Here is a 12,111-nt window from a genome sequence, read left to right as displayed (position 1 = left end):
CTGAACTATGCCTCCATACCCTAGTTGTTCTACCATCAACTGTTCGTATGCCCTACTGAACAATGCCTCTATCTCCATACCCTACTTGTTCTAACGATCAACTCTCTCTGACCTACTGAACAATGCCTCCATACCATGTTTGTTTCAACCATCAACTGTCTCTCTGACCTACTGAACAATACCTCTATTTCCACACTCTATTTGTTCTAACTATTTACTATCTCTCTTCCCCAATGAAAATTATGCTCAAAGAAACTTGCATTGTCCTCTAAGATATAAGAGATTGCCGACTTATTCTGATTTTTATATAATAGGGTATGTATACGAAAGGCACGGGCACCATTACGAGGTTGTGATTTCGTGAAAGGTGGATCCTTTAATATACTATTATTGATCACAATGGTGGGGTGTTTTGTTTTTATTATGTTTAAGTGAAACCAGAAGTATAATGGTTGTTTTTCAAAAGGTGGAATCAATAAAGAACACAAAAATATATATAAATAAAGTTTTATTTCTATGTTTTCCTAAAAATAATTTCTATCTATTTTCGTTTAAGACCTCATTAATAGAAACTTTGGAATGTGATTCTCTTCAAAATTTACAGTTTGTGGGGATAAAGACCGAAGAATCTCGTTGAAGAACCAAATAAAAACCCTTTTGGACAATGAGAAAACTGTCTTTTAATTATCATCACATCTTGAATCAAATCTATTGCGCCTAATCTCATGCATCACATAAACTCAAAATTCCAAGATACTACTCCCTCTGTTTCATTTTTTTTTTTGAGCAACGCTCCCTCTGTTTCATAATAAATGTCATTCTAACTTTTTTTTCTTGTTATACAAAAATATCACTTTACAATTATAATGCAAATTATATTTAATTTAAGCTGAAAATTAATTGTAAACTGCATTGATTTTATAAATAATTTTATTTATTTCAAATACTATTGATCAGAAAGATGTAATTAGTAACAACTTACGTATATTTCCATCACTTTCTTAATCTGTGTGAAAAATATCAAAATGACACTTATTCAAAAACAGAGGAAGTAACGCATTTGCAAAAATAGAAGTAACTAACTTTCTTTAATCCCAAGAAAGCAATAGTTTTTTTTTTATATTCTCAAAAGCTAATAAAAAGTAAACATATCTGCCTTCAGTTCACAATATTATGTCTTAAACTAGGCGACCATAGCGGGTGCAGCTGCCAAGGCTTTTGCTGCTCTTATCTTCGTTTCTGTTGGAGACTGGGATCTGCGGGTAGACTAACCGGAGTAGACTCAATCTTGTGTGAAGTAGCTCGTGGGTTTTTAGGAGGCTTAAGCGGTTCTTTTTCTAAACCGGGTGGTCGAATGTCCGGTACAATCTCATCTGCCGGAGTCTTAGGATTCGCTACATCATCCAAACCCTACAACAAAAACATATAACAATTAAAATCTGGTTGGTTAAGTGAGTATAGTTATGTTTTAAGACCTGCCTCTAAATTTTTTAGCACGATAAAAACAAAATGTTTTAGAACAATCTACATTTTAGTTGTGACAATGTAAAGTCGAATTAAAGTGTAATTAATGACACAAAATGTAAATAAAAGATGGATGATACTTCGGGGTCTGTTGGGAAAAGACTAGGCTCGTCTCCATCGTTACGACTATGGATCTTAGGATCAGCAGTCCGACCAGAAGAAGCTAGTCTCTTGGAGAGAAGAGGACGACTGAGAGACGAGCGAGACGCTGCATTAAAAGCTCGAGAAGACAGCATTGTATCTGACTATGTTTCGTTGTCTAAATGGATTTAATCAGAACAATAAGGAGTGTAGTTTTTTTTTTTTAAATACACAAAATAGCACAATGCTAAACCCAAGTTTCTCGGAGAAAGACACTATGACCATGATAATAACCTCTAATGTATCCTATCATTAAGGCCTAACCGAAAGCCATCAAAGTTGGATTTGTATGTAAGTTTGACCATAACTCAAAAGCTTGCTCTTTTTTTAGAATCTAAGACCTATTCAAGCTCCTCTTTTTTCTACAAAATGATTTACGTATTGAATCCATGTTTATGATCTAGTTAGGCATTTACAAACATTATATAAGTTCGATGACAGAGCAAATGAACTGTTGATATATCTTGAAATTTTGGTATCATTCAGAATTAGTTAGCTTTGGGAGCCCGTCATTCTTAGGTATATGGACGGACCGGTAATTGACAAGCCTGTACGAAGTGGTTTAAATGTTCTAAGCCCAATTTTGTCCGATACAAAAAGTGAGTTGAACCGATTGGTTAGTTTTTGACCAAAAAAAAATCGATTGGTAAGTAGACAACACAATAATTTTAAATTATGTCAAAAAAACACATGTGACACCTTTAGTTTATTATTTGGATTCTGCATATAATCTGATCGCTCATAGTTCTATTTGAGTTTTGTTATATTTAGATAGACATATACATTTTACCCGATACTCGAACTTGTACCCGAACTAAAAATCTGACCTGAAATATGAACCGAATTAGCAAAATATCCAAATGAATATTGAATTAAGAGAGTTTGAATATCCGAACCCAAATGGATAATATCCAAATTGATGCTAGGACTTTTCAAGGGTCCCTAACCAAATGTTGTAGTGTAAAAGATTGTCGAACCAATCCTAAGTGATTCTAATGCAAAGGGAATGCAAGTCTATGCTTAATCTAAGCGCAACCAATTGAGTGAAGTGAAGTGAACTAAAACTAGACTAGAAATGCTATAAAAGAGTGAACTTTCTTTCTCAATGTGAAGCAAGTGGACTCATGGGGCTAGGCATTTGATCTTGGGTGATGTAGATCCAATCTAAAGGTGACAAGCTATCAATCAAGCACTTTCCTTATGCCTAGACACAATACTAAACAAGCTCTATCCCTAGATGAATGTTCATTTGCTAAAGCAACTCAAGCATCAAATCCCTTTGGTTGAATGTTACTAAAGTAATCATGGAGAACAAGTCTACTAGCAATCTTAACACCTTTAACAACAAATCTCTTTGGCAAAGTGCATTAAAAGCATTGAAGAGTTGGTTCAGGCATTTCATCATACACCTTTCGGGCGGGAAATACCTAAGGATCTATTTTAGTATGATCAAGACCAAAATAGCATTGAGAACCCTCAACAAGCAAGAAAAGAAATAGATTTAACACTAAACACCTTAGATCTTCACTAATCACCCTTAATCACCCTAGCCCATGAATCCTAGATAGATCTACTCACTAATAGACATGATTAACTCCAAAACCAAAGATGATTCAAGATTAAACATGCTAGTGAACAAGATAATCCAACAAACACAAAGAAAATAAGATGAAAAAGGATCAAAGATCCAAGCTTTCTTCAAGGTTTACAAATGTGTTTTTGAGAGAAAAAAGAGTTTTTTCCATAATTTGGGATTACAAGAGTATTTATATGGTCTTTTGAAACCTAATGGTACCAATAGAAAAGTCTAAAAACCCCCTTAAAAATCATAAAAACGACCAAGTGATAACACGCAGCGGGGTCTCCGTACCCGGGTCACAACCCCGCTCCAGCCGTTTTTCCTCCATTTCTGTGTAAACCCGAGCGGGGTCGTAACCCCGCTCCGTCACCCCGCTCTGGATACACAGCGGGGTCGTAACCCCGCTCCGTCACCCCGCTCCAGGCGTACTGTGTTCGAGTATTGATATGCCTCCAGTAGATTGATCATAACTCCTCCAATACAGCTCCAAATGACTTGAGACCACTTCCATTAGAAAGCTATCTCAATTTCCAATGTTCTCCCAGAAGATGGGCTTCAAAAGATATCTTTAAGGTCTCCATCCATGTTCATCTTTCAACCTTTTACACCACAAATGCCTCCAAACACTTCCAAAAACTCCATAGCACACTCCAATACCTAATAAAGACTCATGTATGCAAAATGTAACCTAAAGATGACTAAATCCTCATCTATATGATCAAAATGTACAAGAATGAATGGCTAAAACAATGTAAATATGCAAGATATCACAAATCGAATGGATATCAAATAACCGAACGTATCTATATTTAACTCTATATTTCTACTTTACTTCTCATTTTATTGAAAATATTTATATTGATATTGCTTATAACTCAAGATCAGATTATATATATATATATATAGTTATAGATAAAGTAATTTCAGCTCGAACTGAACGCGATGTAATCAAATTTATGGTTGCTACTCAATTAAAATGTATGTCAAACTCTTTTGTGCATTAAAAAAAATTCCTTCAAAACAACAATCAAATTAATGTAATTCTATTTCTAAAGTTATATTTTCAAATACATTGATTGTTCAATCTAAAAATTAAAAAAATCAGTCAAGTTAGATGTATATTTTTAAATATAAGAAACTTGAACAATGATATATTTGTTTTTTTTCAAAATTTAAGCATTCGAACCCGATCCGAAATAACCGAATGCGAATTAAAAATACCCAAACCTGACTTGAAGTATAAAAATATCCGAACACATTCTATACCCCTATACCAAAATACTCAAAAATCCTAAATACCCGATCCAAACCCGATCAGGTGTCCGAACTCCCACCATTATATTTAGACATGGTCTTATCTAAGTTTGGACCATCAATAACCAAAAATTGTTTATTTGATATTGACAACCCATTTTAGAAAGGGTTTACTTAATACTCTTAAATATTCTGCGTCAATATATTCTGATGTAGTCATCTAGTGAACTACGTTAATTAAGTTTCTGTATCGTTCACTACCATTACTTGTGTACTTCTACATTATCTTTTCGCATCCATTGTAGCATCATCTTTTACTTTCCACACTTGATAAATAAAATCGTAACCGAAAAAACCCTCGATATAACAGAATCTCCGCTAAGAATCAAGAGTTTAGGTCTCATCATACACAAATGTATAAATTTTATTGGACATAGATTCGGCCGAAACAAATCTTTTTTTTTTGTTTGTTAAAGAAACCGAAACAAATCCTCACTTCTACAACTTGATTTAATAACAGAAATGGTCGACAGGAAACAAATGAATATATTTTATAAATTTATTATTATTGCAAACAATTCGTACAAATTAACCATCGACTACAAACACACTAATTAAATTTATAAAATGAACAAATATATGATATGTTTTCTTACAAATTAAATGTATATCGATATAATTACTATAATTAAAGACAAAGACGTACCCTAAGAACCTTCCAGTTTATAAACACGCACATCTCTATGCATGTATGAATCATACGCATACGTTCATGTCATATAATATGCTTCATGTCTAGACCGTCATCATCCCTTTGGCTTTGCAACGTCCTGTATAAGCCTGATTTTGCATCCTCATTTGCTCGTAAAATCTCTCAATAAATTCCTCCGCTTTCACGTCAATCATCTCATCACCTCCATCAACGTCCCCATAGCAATCCTCATCATCATCATCATCATCATCATCATCATCATCATCTTCATCGAGACAATCCATATCACGCAAAGACTTTGCCGATCCATATCCAGAGATTCCCGAAGAACAAGAAGAAGACGTCGCCGTGAAAACCTCTACCAATTCTGATAACTGATCGTCACTACTCGCTGGAGGTTTCTCCTTCACCGGAGAAGCTGATGGCATTATCGTAATATTATACGGTGGCTGCATGGTAATTTTATCGTTTTTCAATTGCTGAAAGGACTCAACAACTCGCCGCCAAAACCCGTTTTTAAACGGCTTTATCCTCCTACGACGGCGAAGCATGTATAAAACCACACCGATCACGTGCATGCCACGTGATCTTTTCTTCTTCATCTTGTTCTTGATCTCTTCTTCTACACCACTGATCTGATTTTTAACTTCCATGGTGAACAAAAGAGATTCAAGATGGGGAGTGGGTTCCCTGCAATAAGCAGGGAAGAGAGGTTTGAAAGAAGAGCCCAAGGAGAAAGGGTTTTTGTGTGTGGCTATTTAAATGAAAATAAGCACAAGGGTGTAACTGATTTATTTTAGAACATTGGGGTTAAAAGTATAGATGTTGAAGTGTTTTGGGTTTAAAGGTGGAAGTAAAAGCTGTCTCTTAAGAAGCTTTCACGTCATAACTAGAAAAAGACAGCGCTCTCCATGCGGTAGTTACGTGAAGAGGAAGTTAAATAAAATACAGACAGCTAAGCACAAACTCAACTAATGCCTATACTAATTGTTCTGGAAATTAAGTTAGTTATTGCTTCCTTAATTCTTTTTAACTAATTATTGCTTCCTTAATTAAACGCTAGTTAATCTGTTATTTTGCCCTAATAAACACTTCCTAATCAATTTAATTACGAATAATTACAAATTAATAGTTGAATATATAGATTATACATAAATAAACAACAAATGAGGGAACCCTAAATTGGTAAAGATTTACTTGCACGAAGAAATAGCCTAAAAACATGGTTCAAGGCATTAAGTTCCAATATTTTGATATATATAATATATAACTAGGTGTTTTGCCTGCACATGAGGGCATAAATTTCTTATAAATACTTATTAGTTTATGTCTTATTAATCTAAAACCAGTATAATAAATTATTATTTATGTTTTTAAATAGTTAAATCAAACATCAAAATATTTATATGTCAAATACTTTTAATCAAAATATATACTTATTATTGTGTTAAGTTTTTTTAAAACACTCATATCTTAGAGATAGTTTAGAAAATATATTTATATTTTTTGGTTGACTAATATTTAATAATAAATTGTTTTGTATCTTAATTTTTTTAACCTGTATAATAAAATATTGTTTTCAGATAGGCACAAAAAAAGAATACATATAGAATAATTATCTTTTTTTGATAATTCTAAAAAATTATTTTGTAATCAGTTATTTAATATAGCATATAACATATAAACTTTATATCATTAAAATAAATTAGTGAATAGTTAGAAACTAATAATAAATTAATAACCTATCTAAAAGTCTAAAACCTAATAAAAATATAACAAATAAGAAAAGCTAATATAACATATAAATTTAATATTAATAAAATAAAATTCGTTTTTATTTATATAGAATATTCATCAAGGCTATTATTTTAAAATAAATTAGTGAATAGTTAGAAACTAATAAAAAATTAATAACCTGTCTAAAACCTAATAAAAATATGACAAATAAGAAAAACTAATATAACATATAGATTTAATATTAATAAAATAAAATTCGTTTTTATTTATATAAAATATTCATCATGGCTATTATTTTAAATTAATGATTTAGTGACTCAGCTCAAAACAAATAATACATCAATGATAATTTAGCTTAAACTTAATAAAAATATGATAAATAAGCAAAATTAGCTAAAATCATGGAGAACATGACAAGTAAGCAAAAAATAAATTTAAAATCATAGAAAAACTAAAATCAATGAGAAGTTGACAACTAAGCAAAAAATAAATTTAAAATCATAAAAATACCTAAAATCAAGGAGAAGTTGACAACTAAGCAAAAATAAATTTAAAATCATAAAAAATCAGGAGAAGTTGACAACTAAGCAAAATTAAAAACCTAAAATCAAAGAGAAGTTGATAACTAAGCAAAAAATAAATTTAAAATCATAAAAAACCTAAAATCAAGCAGAAGTTGACAACTAAGCAAAATTACTTCATAAATAATAGTATTTTTCTTTTTGAACAGCTTCATAAATAATAGTATAGATAGATATATATCGCTGATTTAACAACTTGGTCGGATTATACGGAATTTACCCTATTGTTTTAAAAACACTTAATTATTATTTATAAATATATATTCTTCTTTTATCCACCGCAAGTGTCTTACGTTTCAATGTTTCTTGTATACGAACAAGCCTCAACACATCAATTTACCAAAGTCCAAAATTACATCAGCTTATACGAAGATTGATCTAGTAACCACACTGTCGTATCGCCACTTGGATTTGTAAAGAAAAACAGGTCATTAATTAGCCTTGTTACCTTGTAATTGTTGTTGTTTAATAGTAAACTCTTTCAACTAAGCAATAAGGACACAAGTTCAAACAAATAAGAGCTGCAAACATATATTAATAGATTTTGTCTACATTTTGAATATTATCAAACAAAAAAAATATTATGGAGAATAATTTTAAATTAGAGTAGTCCATGTTTTATCCCTCCTTCTAAAAAATATGAATACTAAATAGTAAACACTACCTCCAGTTTTACAAATGATAATTATGGAACCTTGTAGTCCATGACGTTTTTTTCTGCCAGCTTAATTATATGAGCAACAACAAAATGTTTGTGTTACCAACTTGTTCTTTCTATCCTCAAAACTTTTTTTTTAAAGAACAAACTTACCTAGTTAAACCAATTATTATAAGCATCAAAATACATTTTCAGTATTTATGCATGTCAAAATGTTAATAAATCAGTGGAAGTTTAAATGTAAGAGCAGGTTTAATGGGAGTTCTAAAACGGTTTCAAATAATTAAAAACAAAGAAGAATATATAAAAAGAAATAATAAGACAAAGTTCTCAATTAAGTTATCTTAAGAAGCCTCTCAGATATTTTCGCTCCAACTGTTTCCTCTTTATGTACTGCATCTGCATGGTCTGATTTTTCTTTTGATAATCATGGTGATTCCAAAAAAATTTCTAATTCCAAAACCTAGGACGAAAACTCTAGATAAAACTCTTTTACCACTGGGGATAAGACGACTTGGTTAATAAAAATATTTGCGGTGAACGTGGACAAAATACGAAAACTAGAAACCATAATTTACGAAACCTATAACTTCATGAATATTGTTTTGCTTTTCGCATTAGTTTTCTTGTCAGTATCGTTGTTCTAAATTCTGGACAAAATTTATACTCCCTCTCCCTCTGTTTCACATTATAAGTAGTTTAGACTAAAAGCACTAATATTAAGAAAATTATTAAAATTTTTAAAATAATATTTAATTAATTAGTACAACCAATTGTAGAAGACTGGATATTATTTGATTGGCTACACTGTATCTAATATAGGACTGGGCAAATTAACCGAACCCGAAAATCCGAACCGAATCCGATCCGATAAAAATGAATCCGAACCGATCCGAACCCGACATAAATACCGATAGGATCTTGTTTTATGGTATTTTGGGTTATGAGTATTATCCGAACCGAACCCGAATTTAAATAGATATCCGATAAAACCCAAAACTTTCAAAACCCCAAAAAAATCTTGTACCAAACATGATTTCAATTCCTGATATGTATCCAAAATACACTTAGATATATGAAACATCTAAATTATTATCTATTACATAAATGTTGGTGGTTTTATAACATGGAAGTTTATGGTTGAAGATTGCGGTTGAAGTTGATTTTTTTATATTTTGGTTTTGTGTTCAGTGAACAATGCTTTTCATTTCATGAGAAATTGGTTTTCGTTTTATGCTTTCATTGATTTGGTTTTATTTCTATCGATAGATATGTTTACTTTTTCGTTTGATTTTGAATGATCAAGGTTGATGTTCCTTTTTTATTTTTAAATCAATCTTACTTATGTTTTGGTTACAAAATTTATACAAATAAAATATTTTTTAAAAAAAACTGATTACTTATGTCTTGAAGATTGAAGTTTGAAAAGTTTGTAGTCGAAAGTTGAAAATGGTGCTTGCAATTGAAGCTTGAAGTTTTGCAATTGAAGCTTGAAGTTTTATTTAAGTTTTTGGTTTTTGATTTCATTAAATAATATATTTTTTATTTGGTTTTGGTTTTGGCTTTAGCTTTCTTTGAATTCTCTCATTTGTTTTTGTTTTATTTATATCAATAAAGATGTTTGGCTTTCGTTTTAAATTTGTGTCGTTTTATAGTTGTTTTCTTTGGTCAGTGACAAAATTGATGCTTTTACTTACTTACTTGTATTGTAAGTTACGATTTATTTAGATTTGTATTTGTTACATTCAGTATAAACGATATACTCAAGAACCGAAAGTCCGTTTGAAACCTAAACCCGATAGTATTTTGGGTTATACCAATACCAAAATAATTTACCAACTCCGATCCGAACCAAAGAGCACCCGAACCGGTCCCGAACCGAAGTTTTAAATTATCCGAATGGAGCTGGTTTTCGGTAACCATAAAAACCCGAAACCGATTAAAATAGAACGACACCTGAATGGTACCCCGGTTGCCCAGCCCTAATCCAATAAATGCAAAAGTTATCTAGATATATGGAAACTATTTATATTTTAAAACAAAGAAATCTTCATTAAACTACTTAAAAAAAAACAGAGGAATATTCGAAGAAGATATACATACATGAAACTATATATGTCTTGATATCCGACAAAGGATAGAGTATCTGGAAATGGAACACGGTTTCATGAAAACTATAAACCATAATAGGGGAGACATCCGCAACAACATCATTTAACGGCACACACAACTAAACTTATCTAATCTTCTCTCTCAAGTTTACTTAGATCTCTTATTAATTGCTCTCGGTTATACTTTCGTTTGATTACAAGTAAAGTCCCATTTTACGTTATTAATCCCTTCTAGGTAAAACCTCCCTAAGCTTTAGGGAGACTCTCATAAGTCATAAGCACCACTAGCTATTAACGTAGTGGCTTAGTATAGACTTCGATTAATTCGGTAAATTAAATTTTTCAAAACTATATTTCATTCCTAAGAAATCATTGTTTAGCCAATCATATCTTTATCTCACAGCATCGAAATATTTTAGACTTTTAATAGGTATCAAACAATATATAAATCGCAAACCATTTTTTTTAACTCTCGAGTAGTTTCATAAAATCAAGAATTATAAACTGAAAATAGGAATAATATCTAAACGTACACATTTCAATGCTGGAAACGTGAAGCTAATAATGAGGTTGTAAGTAAATTATGGAATATATGTACATTTAAATAAAGACCATAAGATACAAAAAGGCGTAAACTAGGAAACAAAACGGCTAAGAGCATGGATTTTTAGTGAAATATAATATTTCGTATCTTAACTTTAAAGTAAAATAATTAAAACCGCTTCTTATTATATCTTATTTAAAAACTGATTCTTAATTTTTTAGTTATAAGTTAAGAGACGGTTTCTTATATTTTGCTAAAAATCCAATTTTAAAAACTGCATTAAACATGTTCTAAAATAGTTAAGATATGGTCCGCTTACAACCGTGACCCACATAAACTTATTTCTGAAGTTCATTTGCTTATTTTTTTTTAGTTTTTGAACAAAAAAGGAATATTTTTTTGTTATAATTAAATAAATTTAAATGACTTCTACAGTTTTAAATTTTAATGGCCGATATAAAGAATCATGTATGTAAGTAAATTTTTTAAAATAGCTTATGACAAATATAGTTTTATTCTTTCGCAAAACTGTATCTCTAAGAAAAAAACATCCAGACAAAAAATTGCTATCATTTTCGCACTAAATTCCAATCATATAGAATGCTTTTTTTGAAAGATTAAATGCGATAATTTGAGAATTTTTTTGAATTACCTTAAGATGGATATCATATTTTAAAAACATATTGAATCATAACTATTTCAATATCCGGGTTTATAGTTTCATAATTATTATTTAGTATTTAGTATTTAGGGGCCAATGTTGTGTTTAAAACTTTTATAAATAATTCTTAAATATTTATAAATGATTTATGAGAGTTTAATTTAATCTTTTCATCACAAACTTAATGTATTTTTGAAAATAGTTATTTTTAAAGATATATTTTTTTTCAAAATATCATTTATGGTAACGATTAGATATATCCCTTCAAGATGTTGGATTAGTCTAAAATTTTGTTACAAAAAATCTCAAAGAATATCTTTATAAACAGATTAGCGGTTTAATATAATTTAATTTGTTTCATACTTCAATATTTATTTTTTAAAGTCAAACATTGGAATTCTGACAAGTGACATTTCATATTATTATATATACCATCTCTTATTTTTATAACGTTGGTTAACATTTTACATCATCATATAAAATTCTATTATATACGATAATCAACTACCTACAATATATGCGATTTGATGAACAGCTCCACATATAAGGACTCCACTTATACTCCACATAAAATTCTTCTCAAAACAGTACTAGACCAACAGACGGTTC

The 12,111-nt window shown here is 30.5% G+C and overlaps 2 protein-coding genes across 2 annotated transcripts; both read right to left on the bottom strand.

Annotated features, from left to right (window-relative positions):
- Window positions 1–1,227: 1,227 nt before the first annotated feature.
- LOC108826562 (uncharacterized) lies at window positions 1,228–1,760 on the bottom strand. The gene is made up of 2 exons (XM_018599935.2): window positions 1,605–1,760; window positions 1,228–1,410 (listed from the first exon to the last, which is right to left on the bottom strand). Exons 1-2 carry the CDS (start codon window positions 1,758–1,760, stop codon window positions 1,228–1,230), a joined length of 339 nt encoding a protein of 112 aa, XP_018455437.1.
- A 3,270-nt stretch (window positions 1,761–5,030) lies between these two features.
- On the bottom strand, window positions 5,031–5,969 carry LOC108837308 (uncharacterized). The gene has a single exon (XM_018610367.2). The coding sequence runs from the start codon at window positions 5,861–5,863 to the stop codon at window positions 5,294–5,296; it is 570 nt and encodes a 189-aa protein (XP_018465869.2). The 5' UTR covers window positions 5,864–5,969; the 3' UTR covers window positions 5,031–5,293.
- Window positions 5,970–12,111: the final 6,142 nt, after the last annotated feature.

Source organism: Raphanus sativus, chromosome 9 (assembly GCF_000801105.2).
Source record: "Raphanus sativus cultivar WK10039 chromosome 9, ASM80110v3, whole genome shotgun sequence".
NCBI lineage: Eukaryota > Viridiplantae > Streptophyta > Magnoliopsida > Brassicales > Brassicaceae > Raphanus > Raphanus sativus.
The sequence above is the reverse complement of the archived record's forward strand: the minus strand, read 5'-3'. Positions and strand labels throughout refer to the sequence as shown.